General features: G+C 40.6%; 1 protein-coding gene across 1 annotated transcript in view; it reads left to right on the plus strand.

Moving 5' to 3' along the window:
- Window positions 1-15,046, plus strand: part of LOC127583230 (MORN repeat-containing protein 1-like) — a 115,306-nt gene that overhangs the window by 7,231 nt on the left and 93,029 nt on the right. The window contains exon 6 of the mRNA XM_052039001.1: window positions 7,300-7,387. Within this exon, the coding sequence (XP_051894961.1) occupies window positions 7,300-7,387 (88 nt within the window). The remainder of the gene's footprint in view (window positions 1-7,299; window positions 7,388-15,046) is intronic.

Here is a 15,046-nt window from a genome sequence, read left to right on the forward strand (position 1 = left end):
TTTCATTGATATTGATTATCTGACTTATCCCTTTGTTCATATAATGATGTTCATTTGGTGGTGTGTGCTGACTTGGCTTAAGGAGGTTGGGGAACAAGGACCAGAGAGAAGTAAATTAACCAGAGTTCCTGCTCCTGCATTCTTTCCAGTATCCCTACTGGCAAATATGTTTGTGAATGTTAGGTGAGGAAAGCAATAGGCTCAGCTGAGATGCCCTCTACAGTTAAATGAATGCCAGTCGTTCACCGGCTGGGTTTTCTTGCAGAGATCAGCCTGATTTTACAGATAACAGGGGGAACTTGGCAAGAGTGGGCACTTTGAGGAAAGGAGGAACTAAAGTAGTGGGGTGAAACAATAAAATATGCATTGAGAATAAAAAGGCTTGACCCTCTCTCTAACTGCTTTATTTAACTTTATTCATGGAATTTGAGTATCACTGGCAAGGGAAGCATTTATCGTTCACCACTAATTACCCTTGAAATATTTGCAGTGAGCGTGAACTTCTGTAGTCCATGTTATGAAGTTACTCCACAGTGCTATTTGGTTACAACATATAAAATCCTGGGGGGTCTTTATTTGGTGGATAAGGAGAGTATGTTTCTTACTGTGGGAAAATCTAGAACTAGGGTCACTTTTTAAAAGTAAGGGGTGGCCCATTTAAGGCAGAACTGAGGCAAAAAAATTCTGTTTGTGAGTTCTTGGAATACTGTCTTTCAAAGCACAGTGGAAACAGAACCTTTGAAAATTCTTAAAGCAGAAGTAGAAAGATTCGTGATATGCAAGGGAGTGAAAGCTTATTACAGGTACAGAGGACCATGGAGTTAAGGTTACAACCAGGAATTATTAAATGTTGGTCCAAGTTCCTGGAGATATACTTCTGATGCTAATTCGTATGTTTGTATTTTCATAAAGGGTTCTGGGTTTTGACCCAGCAACAAGAATAAATACCATCTTTTCTTCATGATAGGCTATTACCTAATTTGCAGGGGAACTGAGGTGATCTGAAGTATTTACCTCTGTTCTTTTGGATGATGAAGACGGTGGATTGTAGGTGCTCTTGAAACCTTTGCAATTTGCTGCAGTGTACCTTGTAGGTGGTGCACCTTGGAGCTACACTGTTCTTATGGTGGAGTGAGTGAACTAAGTGATTGATGGGTTGATGATCAAGCAGGCTGCTCTGTCCTTGATGGTGTCATGCTTTTTAAATGTAGTTGGAATGCCACTTATCCAACATATTCCATCGCACTCCTGACTTCTGGCTTGTAAATAATGAAAGGGTCTAGTGAGTTGGGATTTGAGTCGCTTGCTATAGGATTCCCAGTCTATGACCACTTGTAGCCGTTGTATTCATTTGGCAGGCTTTGCGTAAATTTTATACCAAATACATAAGTTTTTGGTCATTAGTAACTCACGGGATGTTGATGGTAATTCTCCACATAAATAATATTCTCCAGACCCAGCAAAATCCTCCTATTATCTCCTCGGCATCTTTTATCATGCCATCACATCCTTTCCCTAATGTAATAACCAGAACAGTGCACCATTCTCAGTATGTAGTTAAGTGATGTTTTATGCAGTTCTAGGATGACCTCCCTATGCTTGTGTTCTGTACCTGAGGGAATAAAAAGAAATATCCTAGACATGCCTTTAATCATCTATCTGCTCTGCAATCTTGTATGGATGTAGATTCCATTATGGCACTGTTCCTCTACTCTTTTTCCTGTCAGCATTTTCCAGGTCTTGCTCCATACAGGTTTGGAGTGCTCATTATCTAAGAGTGGCATGGAGGACTGGAGACTGCAACAATCAGCAAACTTCCTCACTTCTGACCTCATGATGGAGGAGCTGTCATTGATGAAGTAGCGAAGGAGGACTGAGTCTGGGGCACTGGCGCGCAGTGATGTCCTGAGGCTGAGATGATTGGCTTACACTGATTTTAACCATCACCTTGGGTGCTAGATATGACTCCAGCTAATAGAGAGATTACCTAGATTCTCATTGACCAGTTTTACTAGGCTCCTTGAAGCCACAGTTGGTCAAATGTTGCCTTACTAAGAACATAGCACAAACAAATTAGGGCCATTTGGCCCTATGACCTTCTGAGCCTGCACTGATATTTTATTTATAAGGTGTTTTACTTCACTTCCACCTTCCTGCGCTATCCCCATATCCCTTGATTTGTCTGATGTCTAAAGATCTCTTGATCTCTATCTTAAATATACTCAACACCCAACCAGTTCCAGCCCCCCTGGGTAAGAGAATTCCAAAATTTTTCTGTCCTTTTTCTGTCCAATTTTTTTTTGTCATTTTCTACCCTAATTGGACAACATATTCTAAGTCTGGACCCCCTTCCCACCCTCATTCTAGGTAACTTAACTATGAGAAACATCCTTCTAGTATCTACCCTGTCAACTTGCTTAAGAGAAGCAGGCATTGTCCACTGAACCTCTTCCCACAATCATCTAATGAGCCTTGTTATGCTCCCTCTAAGTACATCGTCCCTTAGTTAAGGAGACCAAAATTGTGTTTAGATAAACACTTGAAAAGCCATAGCATAGGAGGATATGGGCTAAGTGCTAGAAAATGGGATTAGTAAAGATAGGCACTCAATGGCTAGCATTGACATGATGGGCTGAAAGGCCTGTGTCCACATTGTGTACCTCTAAGACTTCAGAGTCCTATATAATTGCAGGTAGACTTCTTTAGCTATTCTTGGCTCACTTTTAGAACTTAATGCTTTGTCTATAGTTAAGATAGGACTGAGTAGGACTACAAAAACTTAAATAGAGCATTTGTGAGCAGATAGTTGGGTTTGTAACTAGTACTTTGTATCTCCACCTGGTAGGTTGTGACTCTGTCTTTGTGTACAATTTTCTTCAGACATGAATTAATACTGCAGCACAGTTATAAAGGCAATAATAATAAGGGATATTGTTCCAAAGACTGCATAATGCAGAGGTATGATTAATAATGTAGAAGTGCATTTCTACAGACACAGAATAATAGAGATTAATACAGGGTACAATTCTAGAGGCATTGAATAACACAGGAGTAGAGTCCTATAGGCACAGAATAGTGCAAGGCTACAGTTGTAAAGGCACAGTAATGGGGCACAAATCAACAGGAACAGAGTAATACAGGAATATAGATCAGCCAGCGGAGGATAAGGCATGGGTACAGCTTTCTGTGTTTCACCCAGCCGTTCTGCTTGTGTGTTTTGGCAAGTTGTTCAGCTAGTCTTGAACTGAAGAGTCAAAGATTTTCAGTGGGCGTCTGGAAATTCTGAAAATGTAAATCTGCTGCCAAAAGTCTTCTGTTAAAAAAGAAGTTTGCTTTCACTGAAATGTAAGAGCATTAATTTATTTTACATTGTTAGAGCTTTCAATAATCTTCACTAGCATGATTTGACACTTTCTCTTACTACTCTCTAGTTTTGAACTTGGCTAAATGTGGTCAGCTAATGTTGAACCTGGTAAACCACAGCGGAAGCTGGTTTAGGCCTCTCCTTGTGCCTACATGCCTGCACTTTCCAACTGAGAGCATGGGATGGTGTTTAGGAACAAGAATTCTATTTGCTTTTTTCACCTCCCACTTCCTATAATAGAGGCATTAAGGCCAGTTATTGAATTCTCCTCTTATTGCCAATGAACTTGTCAATCCTTCTACTGACCGATGATTAAGCAGGGTCCTCTCCACATTGTAGGACACTGGCCATTACCTCTAAGCAAGCAGCGGTTAGAGAAGCTGCCAAGATCACTTTGACATCAATGATTTGCAGTAAATAATATGGTAATATATTTGTCTCAGACAATACAGTTTATAGTTTTGGAAGTCTTTGGGAGAAGGTGTACTGTCTGGACCACTTTCTTTAATTATCTAAGAATTAAGAATTAAAATAAAGTCTCCTTCAATGGCAAGCCAATGGGAGTTGTGTGTGCCTCTGTGTCAGGAATAAAAAGGGATAGATTTTGCAGTCACTGACAAAGACAAAGTTTGTACTTGCCACTAATGTCATTTAGTATACCCATGGTTTTGGTGGGCTCTGTGGCATGGATTTCCCTTTCTTAAATCTGGCATTAGCTGTGGGTCCAGCAGCAATGGTATCATCAAGCTAGCTGTGGAGCCAATCAGAAGTAATGATCTGCATTTATTTGGAGCCTTTCACATCCCTTTAAGGATAGTCCTAAGTGCTTTATAGGGTTTTCAATAATCTCAATTTGACTTCAGAGGTTTAGTCATTGTTATAGTGAAGGAAATCGTATTGAAGAGTTCTGAGAGCCAGCAAATCAGAAAATTATAAGGTCTATTTGTTTTAAATTTTATTACACATGTTACAATGAGTAAAGATCTAGACTACAAGTGGATTGAGGTAGAAGCTGAAATGCCATAAATAAGCTTTAAAAAAAATTCTATTTTGGAATAAATTTTCTGAGAGCCCCATAGTCTGCAAAAATTACTTTTTTGGGACCAGTGGCTTGGTTCAGCAATAATTATGACCTAATACATTGCTTGAAAACTCAGTTACACTTAATTCATCATGATGAAATATTTTCAGTGCTTTAAACAACAAGAATATTTGGTCAAAAGGATATTGGTAACCTGGAAGAGACGTAACCGGACTTGCATTCAGATGTCTGGACCTTGATCCAGAGACATGTTAGAATCCCACCACAGCAGTGAGGGAGTTTAACGTCAATCTGGGATATAAAGCTACCATCAGTAAATGGTAATTACAAAACTACGGGGTTGTTGTAAAAATCCATCAGGTTCACTACTGCACCAAACAATGTGGTTGCTAATCAACTATCCCTTCCTCCTTCCCCCATCATCCCAACTCAGTTCAGGAGCAATTAGTGTTAATAAATATCTGCATTGCCAGCAATACACACATCTTGTGAATGAATGAATGAATGAATGAATAAATAAATAAATAAATAAATAAATGTTCTCTTCAATTCATTGATTCTGTGTTGATTGCCTTGACATAAACAGAACTGCATTGTCATGTGGAAAGGTAGACAATCATCAACAGCAGGTCCTGCATTTCCTTGTTTAGGCTTGTATGTCCTCTAGAAACAACTGTTGGGTCTCCATTATAACAGTGAGTGAAAATAGCCTCACCATTATTCTCATCACAATTTATGGGCCATAGTTAATGGAAAGGTAAGCTGTGGAAAGTGATAAGTAATGTAAATCTTGCATCCACAGAGTAAGGCTTCACCGTCAGGATAGTGAGCTGGTCTTGTTCTACTTGGATTTTGTACCACTTGGAGTATAACTCCAGTGCAGTAAAGACAGACAAGGGTGGTGAATTTGTTAATGCATTGTCAGTGGTCAGCCTGTTAACTCTAAGTTCAAGTCCATTTCTTGTTCCTAAGCATTTCATATAGCCTAATGACACTGTCCAAGTCGATCTTGTTGGAGGTCTTCTGGTTGAGATATTAAATCAAAGGTCCATCTAGCTGGAAGCAACATATCACATGGTATCACTTGAATGAGAGCAGCAAACATTATTGTTTTCAAGTCAACACTTATCCCTTAACCAACATAGGGAACATGCATTAACTGCCCTTCGTATCATTGCTATTGATGGCATTGAACACATTTCCTGTGTACTAAATAATGGTGACTACATGCCACAAGTTAGTCATAAGCCCTTTTTCTCTTTCACTCTTGGTACATGGATATCACTGGCATGATTGGTATATATCATCTGTCTGCAACCTTTCAAAAGTGTTGCAGTTGCTCCCATTCGTGCTGTTACGTAGGGAGTCTGAAGATTTTGATGCAGTACCTTTGAAAGATTGGTAACGTGTCCAAGTCAGGATAATGAGTGGTTTGGAAGGGAACATGGAGGCAATAATATTACCATGTGCCAGCTGCCCTTATTCTTCTATATGGGCTGAATGCTGCAGGTTTGCAGGGGCTGTTGAGGAAGCTTTGGCAACTTCTGTTGATAGTGCAAACTATAGCCATGGAGAGCTGGTGTTGGAAGGAGTGGATCTTTATGCTTTAATATGTTTTGGAATATCCTATTATCTTGTAAGATGTTTGATAGTTAAAAGTTCCTTCTTTTTAGTCCTTTTCATTAACTTATATGGAACTTACGTAGTGTTTTTAGATAAAAACAGAAATTTCTTCAAATGCTCAATAGGTCAAGCAGCATCAGTGTTGACAGTAGCAAAGTTAACATTTCAGGTCAGTGACGTTTCATCAAGACTAATTTTTTGAGATGATTTCTATGGATAGTTCAGCTGAACAGTGCAGCGAGGCAAAGCTGAGCAGCTGCCAATTTAGATTTGTTTACCAAAAGTATTGACATTGCAGTTTCATCAAAACCTTTGCTTATTGGCGACCCATGACCATTCTCTGTAATTTCCTGAATGAAGTAAAAGATTATTTGTGAAGCTTTATAAAAAAAAAATATCTTTGTAGTTATTGCTATTTTAAAAAAATAAAATATTTCAAGTTTTTACGGGAGAAACGTACCTGGCAGTAAAGCATGGCTTGTGCTGTGCTTGTAGATTTAAGCATGAAGTTGCGACTGTTCCCTGGATCTTATGGTACTTCCTCTCTGTCTCGCTTCACTTCAGGAAACTCCAGTAGACCGTCTGGAGCCTGCAGAGAGCAGATTTATTTATTTTTCTACAACTTGAGCATACCAACAACAGCAACAGCAGAAAACTTTCCAATAGTAAATTGGCAGTGATGCAGCTGAAGCTGAATTGATGTACTCTGTCCTGTGCCTGCCCCTAGTACTTGGCCAGCAGTTTCTTTGCCTTTTCTTATTTTTCTATAGGCTGCTGACTCATGCAGATTTGAGGTTCCATGGGCACTGCAAGCTTCTAGTGCCCTGTCGAAGGAGAGACAAAGTGTATAGGCTGGCTTGTCTACCAAGGAGGAATTGCAGCAAAATCCAATTATCTCTTTACCCAATGTACTGTTTTCAACAGTTATCACTACACAATGACTGGGAGCAAAATACCATGGTGCCTTCTTTCCTCCCGTTACTACCCCCTCCCCAACTACCCCAATCTCTAGTCCAGGATTTCCAAGGTCAATTGTAAGAAAGTGTCTTTCTTAGTATTCCTCTTGAGGTCAGCCATACTCCATGCCAATAAAAAATAGGATCTTTGTACAGCTCAGTTACAAACTGTTTAGTGCTCTTGCATCTGTTTAGAAAGGTGGGGAATGGTGGGATTAATCTCTCCAATGTTTTAGTTGATCAGATGTACTAAGGGGAATCATTTATGATCTTTGTGGAATTTAAAACCTATGCCTTTTCCTTCACTTGTTCAGGAATGGTGATCACTACCAGGGAGACTGGGTCCTGGACCAGCATCAGGGCCATGGCGTGATGCAGTATGCAGATGGTTCACTATATGAGGTATTGCTATTTGCCAGTAGATGTCACCATGACCATACTCTTCATCCAAAAGGCAGCACTGTGAGGTTTAACACAAGTTTTAAGAAAAAGAAACAAACTGAAACTGCAACTTTATTTCTCAATGTTTAGGGAAATATAAAATGCAACTTGCAAAGTGTCCTTGGAACTTTTCTTTCTTTTCCCTCCACACATTGATTTTTTTCTTTTTCTATCAGCAGTAGTATCAGCCTTACCATATCTCAAGCAAGTGGGCATTCTTCATGCGAGAGTTGTACAGTGAGTAACAGCAGCATGATCCCAATCTGGGGCTCAACCAATGCCTTCACTTGCTATGTTGGCTCCACATAAGGTTGGAAAAAATGTTCCCAATAATTCCTAACAAATTTCAAGTTGCCAATGCTGTCTGATCTCAGGAGTCTAATTAATCAATTTTCCACCACTAAAAGCAAAGCCTAACAGCCCATTTCAAATATTCATGTCCAACAAATTCAAACTTTGCAAACCATTAAGTAGAACAGTTTCCACAACATAATTTGGAAGAATCTTTAGGACCGAATGTGCCTTAAATGGCATAGATTGAACTCATCAACCTGCCCAGGTGAGGTGTCAGGACATATTGTGAGACTAATGCTGTGTATTCTGGGGGATTGATGGTGACAGCTTCAGTGCCAGAGGGTGTGACCCATTTCCCTCAGCTACCTCTTTGGATCAGAGGTGTGAAACTCTTCATTAAAGCTCTTTCTAAAAGTACCACATTTTGAACTGAAGCAAAGATTTGGTAATTCTTTAACATTTTTAAACACTTAATTGCATGATGATTTTAATCCTGACAAGCTGATGAGGGGCTCATGGAATGGTAAATGGGGTTCAGCCCATTGGTAACAGTGGGGATGTTGTTGCTGTGTGGTGATAAATGGGGAGGGCCTTGTGCTGTGGTATATAGTGAGTTTATAGTGCTGTGGTACAATAAACAGGGGATCGTGCTGATTTAGAGTGGTAACTGAGGAAGGATCATGCTGCTTTGGGGTGGTAAATAGGGTGGGGTTGTTATGTTATTATAGCTGTAATGGAGGTATTGCACTCCTGTGGAGCAGTAAATGTGGAAGGGTTGTGAGTATGGGGTTATCTTGCCATATAGTTATAAATAGGTAAATTGGATTTCTGTGGTGGTAAATGCGGAGGCAGGGTATGGAGCAGTAAATGGTGGAGGGGGAGCACTGCTGTTATAGGGTGGTAAATGGTGGGGTAATTGTGCAGTGGAGGGGCAGATGCATAGTGGTGGTGTGTAGTTATGCTGTGGGATAGGGGTTTTCTCTTTGTGATTATTCATGGGAGTAATGTGGAATGATGTGTGGAGTGAATTCCCCAGACTAGACTGATTGCTGGGAAAAGTCAGAGATGGATTGTTATATTAAGCTACTTCAGCTGGATTAGGCAAGTGGCCAGCTCACGCTCTTAAAAATGTATTTTAATTTAAGAAAAACAAAAATGTAGTCTTAAATAAGGAGTCTTTTGTATAAATTTGATTTTCCTCTCCTTTTATTTTGTTAGCTATCTTTCATTTTGTTAGCTTTACTTTTAGTTCTGGTTATAAAACAGAATTTTTGAAATGCATAGTAGCCTGGAACATCTCATAAATGGTCATGTTCTATGGTGGGAGAACCAGCAATTCAAAAACAGTCTTGGCAGAAGTTAGAATGTTGGCACTCAAATAGTTAAATCCTGTAGGACTGTGGATGCCTTTTGGCGTCACTGCCCACTGCAGGCTCCAGGCTCCCCAGACGTCAGTAGTGCAGCTGTGTAGAGTGCGTGCAGGCAGGAACACGTTACCTCACCATGGCACTGTGTATTCAATGGATGAATTCAGATTCGATGTCTGATAACATCCCTTTCCCATAAAATTATCACTTTCTTTTCCCACCCTTCATTGGAACTCTGTGTGTGTGTGTGTGTGTGTGTGTGTGTGTGTGTGTGTGTGTGTGTGTGTGTGTGTGTGTGTGTGTGTTTTTGTGGTGTGGATGGTGTTGATGGGGGTATGGAACAGGGTGTGAAGTATTAATTTTACAAGTCTTTGAATGTTCTGCATTCATGGAATGCTGATGAATTGAAACCTGTCAAGGGCCATAATGTGGAGTGTGATAGGATAATATACTCCTATTTTTTGTTGAGCATTTCCTCCTTCTCTGCTGTCTAATATGGTCCTCCTGTACACTGTTCACATACTTTCCCACCATTCCATGTCAGCTGACCCTTCAGCTGCTTGGGCATCACTCTCTAGCACTTTTGCTAATTTCCCATTCTTTGCTATTTCTCTACACATTTTCAATTGCTTTTGTCTGTGCCTTTAATATCATCTCCTAACTCCTGTACAGGTTAGGCATAAACTAGCTTGTGCCCTCTCGAATAAAGTGTATAATAAAGGCTTTATGCTTCCCCTTTAGCTCTAAAAGTAGATCTAGCTATAGGCTATAATTTGCATACCTCTAGTCAATTTCTCACAATCCTATGAGGAAGTTCAGGAGGAGAAAGGACTGTTGGGGCCAACTTCACACTGGATTTTACCTTTCCTCTTACTCTAGATTAACTGTCACATAACCCTGAAATGTCTTAGCGCTAGTAGGACGAAATGATTGCTTCCACCATAACCCTTGTCCCACCCCTTGTCCCAGTCCACTCCAGTCACCCTGTTACCATGTATATGTGGCCTGAGTATTTCTCTTCCAATTTTCTAAACCTGCAGTAAGTACAATTACTTGCAGGCAAACTCCCCCAGGGACTAATAATTAAAATATACATAGTGTGATATTTTACCTTGACGTGGTCAACAGCAAGGTTTACCAGTAAATAGTTAAATCACTCTGCATGTCTGTATCATTCCATCATTCTTAAACTCCTAGGGCAGAGACAGTATTGTGATGTTGGCCTGAATTCTCCACCGATGCGCTGGCAGGTCCTGGTAGAACTGTGAACATCTATATTCATAATTGTATGGAAGTTTGGTACCTGTATGGAATATGGAAGCATCAGTCTTCCATATAGCTGATCACTGATGATTTCCAATTGAGCTCCGATGTAGGACTTCTGATGGAGTCCAGCGGCAGAGCACAGATTCCCACAGATTTCTCAGCTGTTGCACTGGGTAATCTGCCCACTGAGCTTAGGCCATGTTAGACTGCGTAAATTGAGTCAGCCCCTTCATTTGAATAGAGAAGAGTGGCTGTAGGAGAAATATAATTCCGGTTAATTTAGAGTGGCAGGAGAGCCAGTAAATCAAGGCCAAATATTTAAGATAATTGGCAAAATAACCAAAGTGAGGAAAATATTTCTTAAGCAATGTTTTGATAGAAAAGGGTGGTAGAAGTAGATTTAATAATAACTTTCAAAATGGAACCAAATAAATATTTGAAAAATAAAAAATAGTGTGTTTTGAGGGAAAGATTAGAGGAGTAGGACCAAACAGGTGACTCTCCCTAAGAACCCTCAAGTCAGTTGCAGCTCCCTACCATTTCAGCTGAGATCTAGTAACTTGGCAGAGAACATGGAGCAAGTCTGTGACCTTCCTGATCTCTAGGGCATAACCTAAGGATGTAACTTTGCTGCCCATATTCCAATTCACACCGAGTCCCAGTGATCCTACTGGCCCAGTGCTTGCTAACTCACTTGGGCACTCAGTAAATTAGTGGCTCATATTTAACATTCTCAACAAAATCTTTCCATTCATTTCCATGTAACCTGTAAATTCTAACCTCTTTCAGCGTCTCAACCCTCCAACAAATCAATGTTCCTGTAATTGTGGTTTCATGCATTTTGATTTTCTTGTTCCTGAATAACGGCACCTGCAAAATTTTGTATTGGCTTGCTCATTAGGGAATTACATAGCCCAACAATGCAAGAGAACTGAATAAACATTAGGAATTCAAAGTCAATTAGGCCATGTGCTTCAGTGGATGTGTCATTTCAATAGTGTGTGTGACTTTCAGCTCCTTTGCACTGTAATATGCAGCAACTCCTCCCAGCCAATTCCCTTGATAGTTTCGTCAGTCTTCACCAAGCAAAGTGGGGGGAAAACATTCAAACAAATCAGCAAAAAAGAAAGACACTGAGGAAAGAGCTTGCAAATTCTATCTCTGGTCTTGCTTTACATCTCTTTACTTTAAGATGCTATGCTTGTCTGTATTGCTGACTGTGGGGCTTTGGAATTTTCTTTTGCAAAGCACTTAACAAAACAATTCTTTAATAATCCAATGACTGGGTAATGAATCATCCCGAGTACTAACGGCTGGGGCTGTGAGGTTTTGCATAGGGAATTGCTATCCGCCTATAAGAATGAATGCTTGGATTTGCTGCAAATATGTCTCTGTGTGTTGGTTGCCGAAGACTAGTGCAAACAGCACTTAATCATTTGGAAACTCTTGGCTGCACTATGACAAATGTATGAATGCAATGCAAATTTATGCTGATAGTTGGCCTTCAGGTTTTTAGCTATAATTTCTGCTTCCTTCACACCTCCCTCTGAAGGTCAAAGTGATGGGGATTGATCTAAATCTCCTGTCATTTATGTAAGCATTGCTGTCATTCTTGCCATGGTTTTAATATTTTGAACTAGCTTCATGCTCCCCCCCCCCCCCCACCCCGCCACCGTGACTATCAGCTTCCCCGCAACACTGAAAGTGTTGATGTCGATCCCAGGTCTCCAGAGATTAACAGGCCAAGAACAATCAAAGAATATGAATCTTTGGTTTGATAACTAGGCATATTTGGCCACTGCTAATCTCAATCATTGGATGTGAAACTCTTTGGAAGGTTGTGAAGGTGTGATAAAGTGCAAGTTCTTCCATTCACAACTTCAGAGCTGGCTATCATTGATTTCAATTGGGCAGCATGTAAAATTTGAACGTTTGTTTTATTCCTACCTCATTAAGGAAAGAGCAGAAAATTTGAAGAAAAAAACCTGGAAAATCCTACTGCTTAAAAATTGGATGCAACCTATTTTAAGTGCACCAAAGCACTAGTGCTAAGTTGAGTCCCACTTGAAAAATTGTGAACTTGTCAAAAGCAGGTTTGAAACAGCTTTAGAGTCGTTCATAACCTGAATGAAGCTTTAAAACGGAACTTAAGAGTTTCCCAACACAATCACAGTAAATTCAGGGCCGCTGTTGATGCTTTGTTGCCACGACTATGTGCCATAAAGTCATATTCCCGTGGCAGCCAGACCAGATAGCAGCACACATCCTGGCTGGCATGAGGAGAGTGAGAAGCTGCAGAGAAGGAGAGAGCTCCTAGATTCACTGACATAAGCATAGAAGTTCCAATCAGTGAAATTGGTGCTTGAGGGAGATCCTGTTCACCAGTTGGGTGGGGGTTGTGGGAAGGAGTGGGGTTATGCACCAGCAGGTCTGCCAGGGCTACTATTTGGTGATTCTGGCAGGAGGCAACTAGAATTGTCTCTTTCAGGAATGGGAAAGACTGGAATATGAGGGACGTAGTATGGGGAGATGAAAAATCGATGTTGTCCATTCTCTAAGAGCCCGTTGATGTAGGGGATTGAAAACTGCAAGAATAGGTTGGAGAACAATGGTCACAGGTCCAGAGTTCAGACTCTCTCAGGGAGGAGGAGTCATGGATGCTGCCAGAAAACAAGACATTTACGATCAAGAAATTCTTCATATGATTGACAATCACTTGTATGTTAAGGGAAATCCTTTCTATTGATGAAAAGGCTTGGTTTATTGATGGAACCCTTGAGGAGTGAGCAGTCAATGCTGCTTGCTTTTTCTGGAAACCAGCAGGGCAGGCAAATCTCAATGCCCGAGATGCCATCTTCTCCTCACTGAAATCAAAGTAGATGAATTCATACCCTTGGGAAGAGAGAGCCCATGTGACCTCTCTGATACTGCAGTGAACAAAAAATTGAGGAATAGGCACAGATCTGGTGCTGCCACCTGGAATGATCCAGGAAGCTGAGGGTCACTATGACATTGACCTTCATGGAGGGAGCAGTCCAGGTTTGAAAGTGCCAAATGTCATCCCAGAAGGGAGAGGCAACTGCCTTAGAAAACATGCACTTCCAAATGCATTGTACATCAGATACATCCAGGTAGGATGTGCTGTTTCTGAAGAATCGTGAGGTCTTCTACCCTCCCTGAGTGCCCTGCCTCACCTATCCTGTAGTCTTCAGTAATGGAGTCCTGTCATCACTGAAGCATCCATTGAAGGAACAGCTCAGCAGGTAAATGTTGCAAAACAAAAGCACTGTTATAACGCACACTATAGGCTTTAGAACAGTCAGTTGTGAAACTACCCTGTCAGGTCTCCTGATGTCAACAAAGCATCCCGTAAACAATGAGAAAGGCAAGAAATCAGTGCAATGTTCTTTAAGTTCTGCCGAGACAGTTGCACAACAGTCATTGTGTGGAGCTCTGAACTTGAATTTACTGGTGAAATTGTGTATTGCACAAATTACAATGCCAATACATTTGCGCCTAATGCCAGGAAGTGGTCAGGAGCACTAATGTGGATCGCGACCAGATGTGCCTCATCCAGTTTCATGATTGGCACAAATCAGTTTTGGATCACATAGTGCTTATGAAGCCATTGTTATGTAATCGCATTTCCAGACATAATCTCCAAATTTATAGTGTAGTGAGTTAGCTTTCTGTTCTTTAGACTCAGATTAATGGGGCGAGTGTGTTCCCTGTAATGTATGCGAGTGTCCAACATAAATTAACTGAATGGTTAGTCACTCCAAATTTGCAGCAGGTATCATAGGGCAACCCATCTGAGAATTCTCTGACGAGAAGGCCATAAGAATGGTTGTAAGGGATGGTCTCCTAGGCCATGTTAATATGTAGTTAAGGCAGTGCATACAAATATGCATCTAAGCTTTCCTATGTCCAACCCGGGTATTCCCATTATTAACCCTGTATTCACACGTTGGAAAAGTTGTCCGTTCCACCATACTCCCATTCCTAACTTTGTCTATTTGTATATCAATATCTGAAGATGAGCATTCCTTTTAATTGCCTGTGAATGGATTGGAGGTTTAATAATCAAATCTGAGACATAATATATCATCGAAGAAGGTCATTCAACTCGTACTCCCAGTTTTTGAATTTCTTATTAGGGGATATGTCAAGGCCAGGATTTGTTACTGATCCCCATGAGAACATGCCCATGATGGTGAGCTGTCTTCTTGAACCACTGCAGTCCATCTGGTTCATTCAATGCTGTTAAGCAGCGAATTCCAGAATTTAGACGCAGAAATGATGAAGAAACAATATATTTTTAAAATCGGGACTGTGTGTCTCCGAGGGGAACTTATGGTGGATTTTCCATGTGCCTGCTGCTCTTGTCTCAAGTGATAGAGGTCACAGATTTGGGAGTTGTTGTTGAAAAGTCCTCAGCAAGTAATTGTAGTACATTTTACAGATGGTGCATTTACAGCTCATAATGTGCCCGTGGTGGTGGGGATGTTTGTTTAGAATAATGGGCAGAGTGTCTTTACTAATACTAGCACTTCAACTGGAAATACCTACTCTACTCCCATTATTCCTGAACTTTCCTTGAACTGTTTATATTCTTTTTAAATGCTTATCCAGTTTCCCTTTAAATAATCTTAAAGTCTTCATCTCATAGCTGCTTGTGGTAAAGCATTCCACA

The sequence above is a fragment of the Pristis pectinata genome, chromosome 26 (assembly GCF_009764475.1).
Source record: "Pristis pectinata isolate sPriPec2 chromosome 26, sPriPec2.1.pri, whole genome shotgun sequence".
NCBI classification, from domain to species: Eukaryota; Metazoa; Chordata; class Chondrichthyes; order Rhinopristiformes; family Pristidae; genus Pristis; species Pristis pectinata.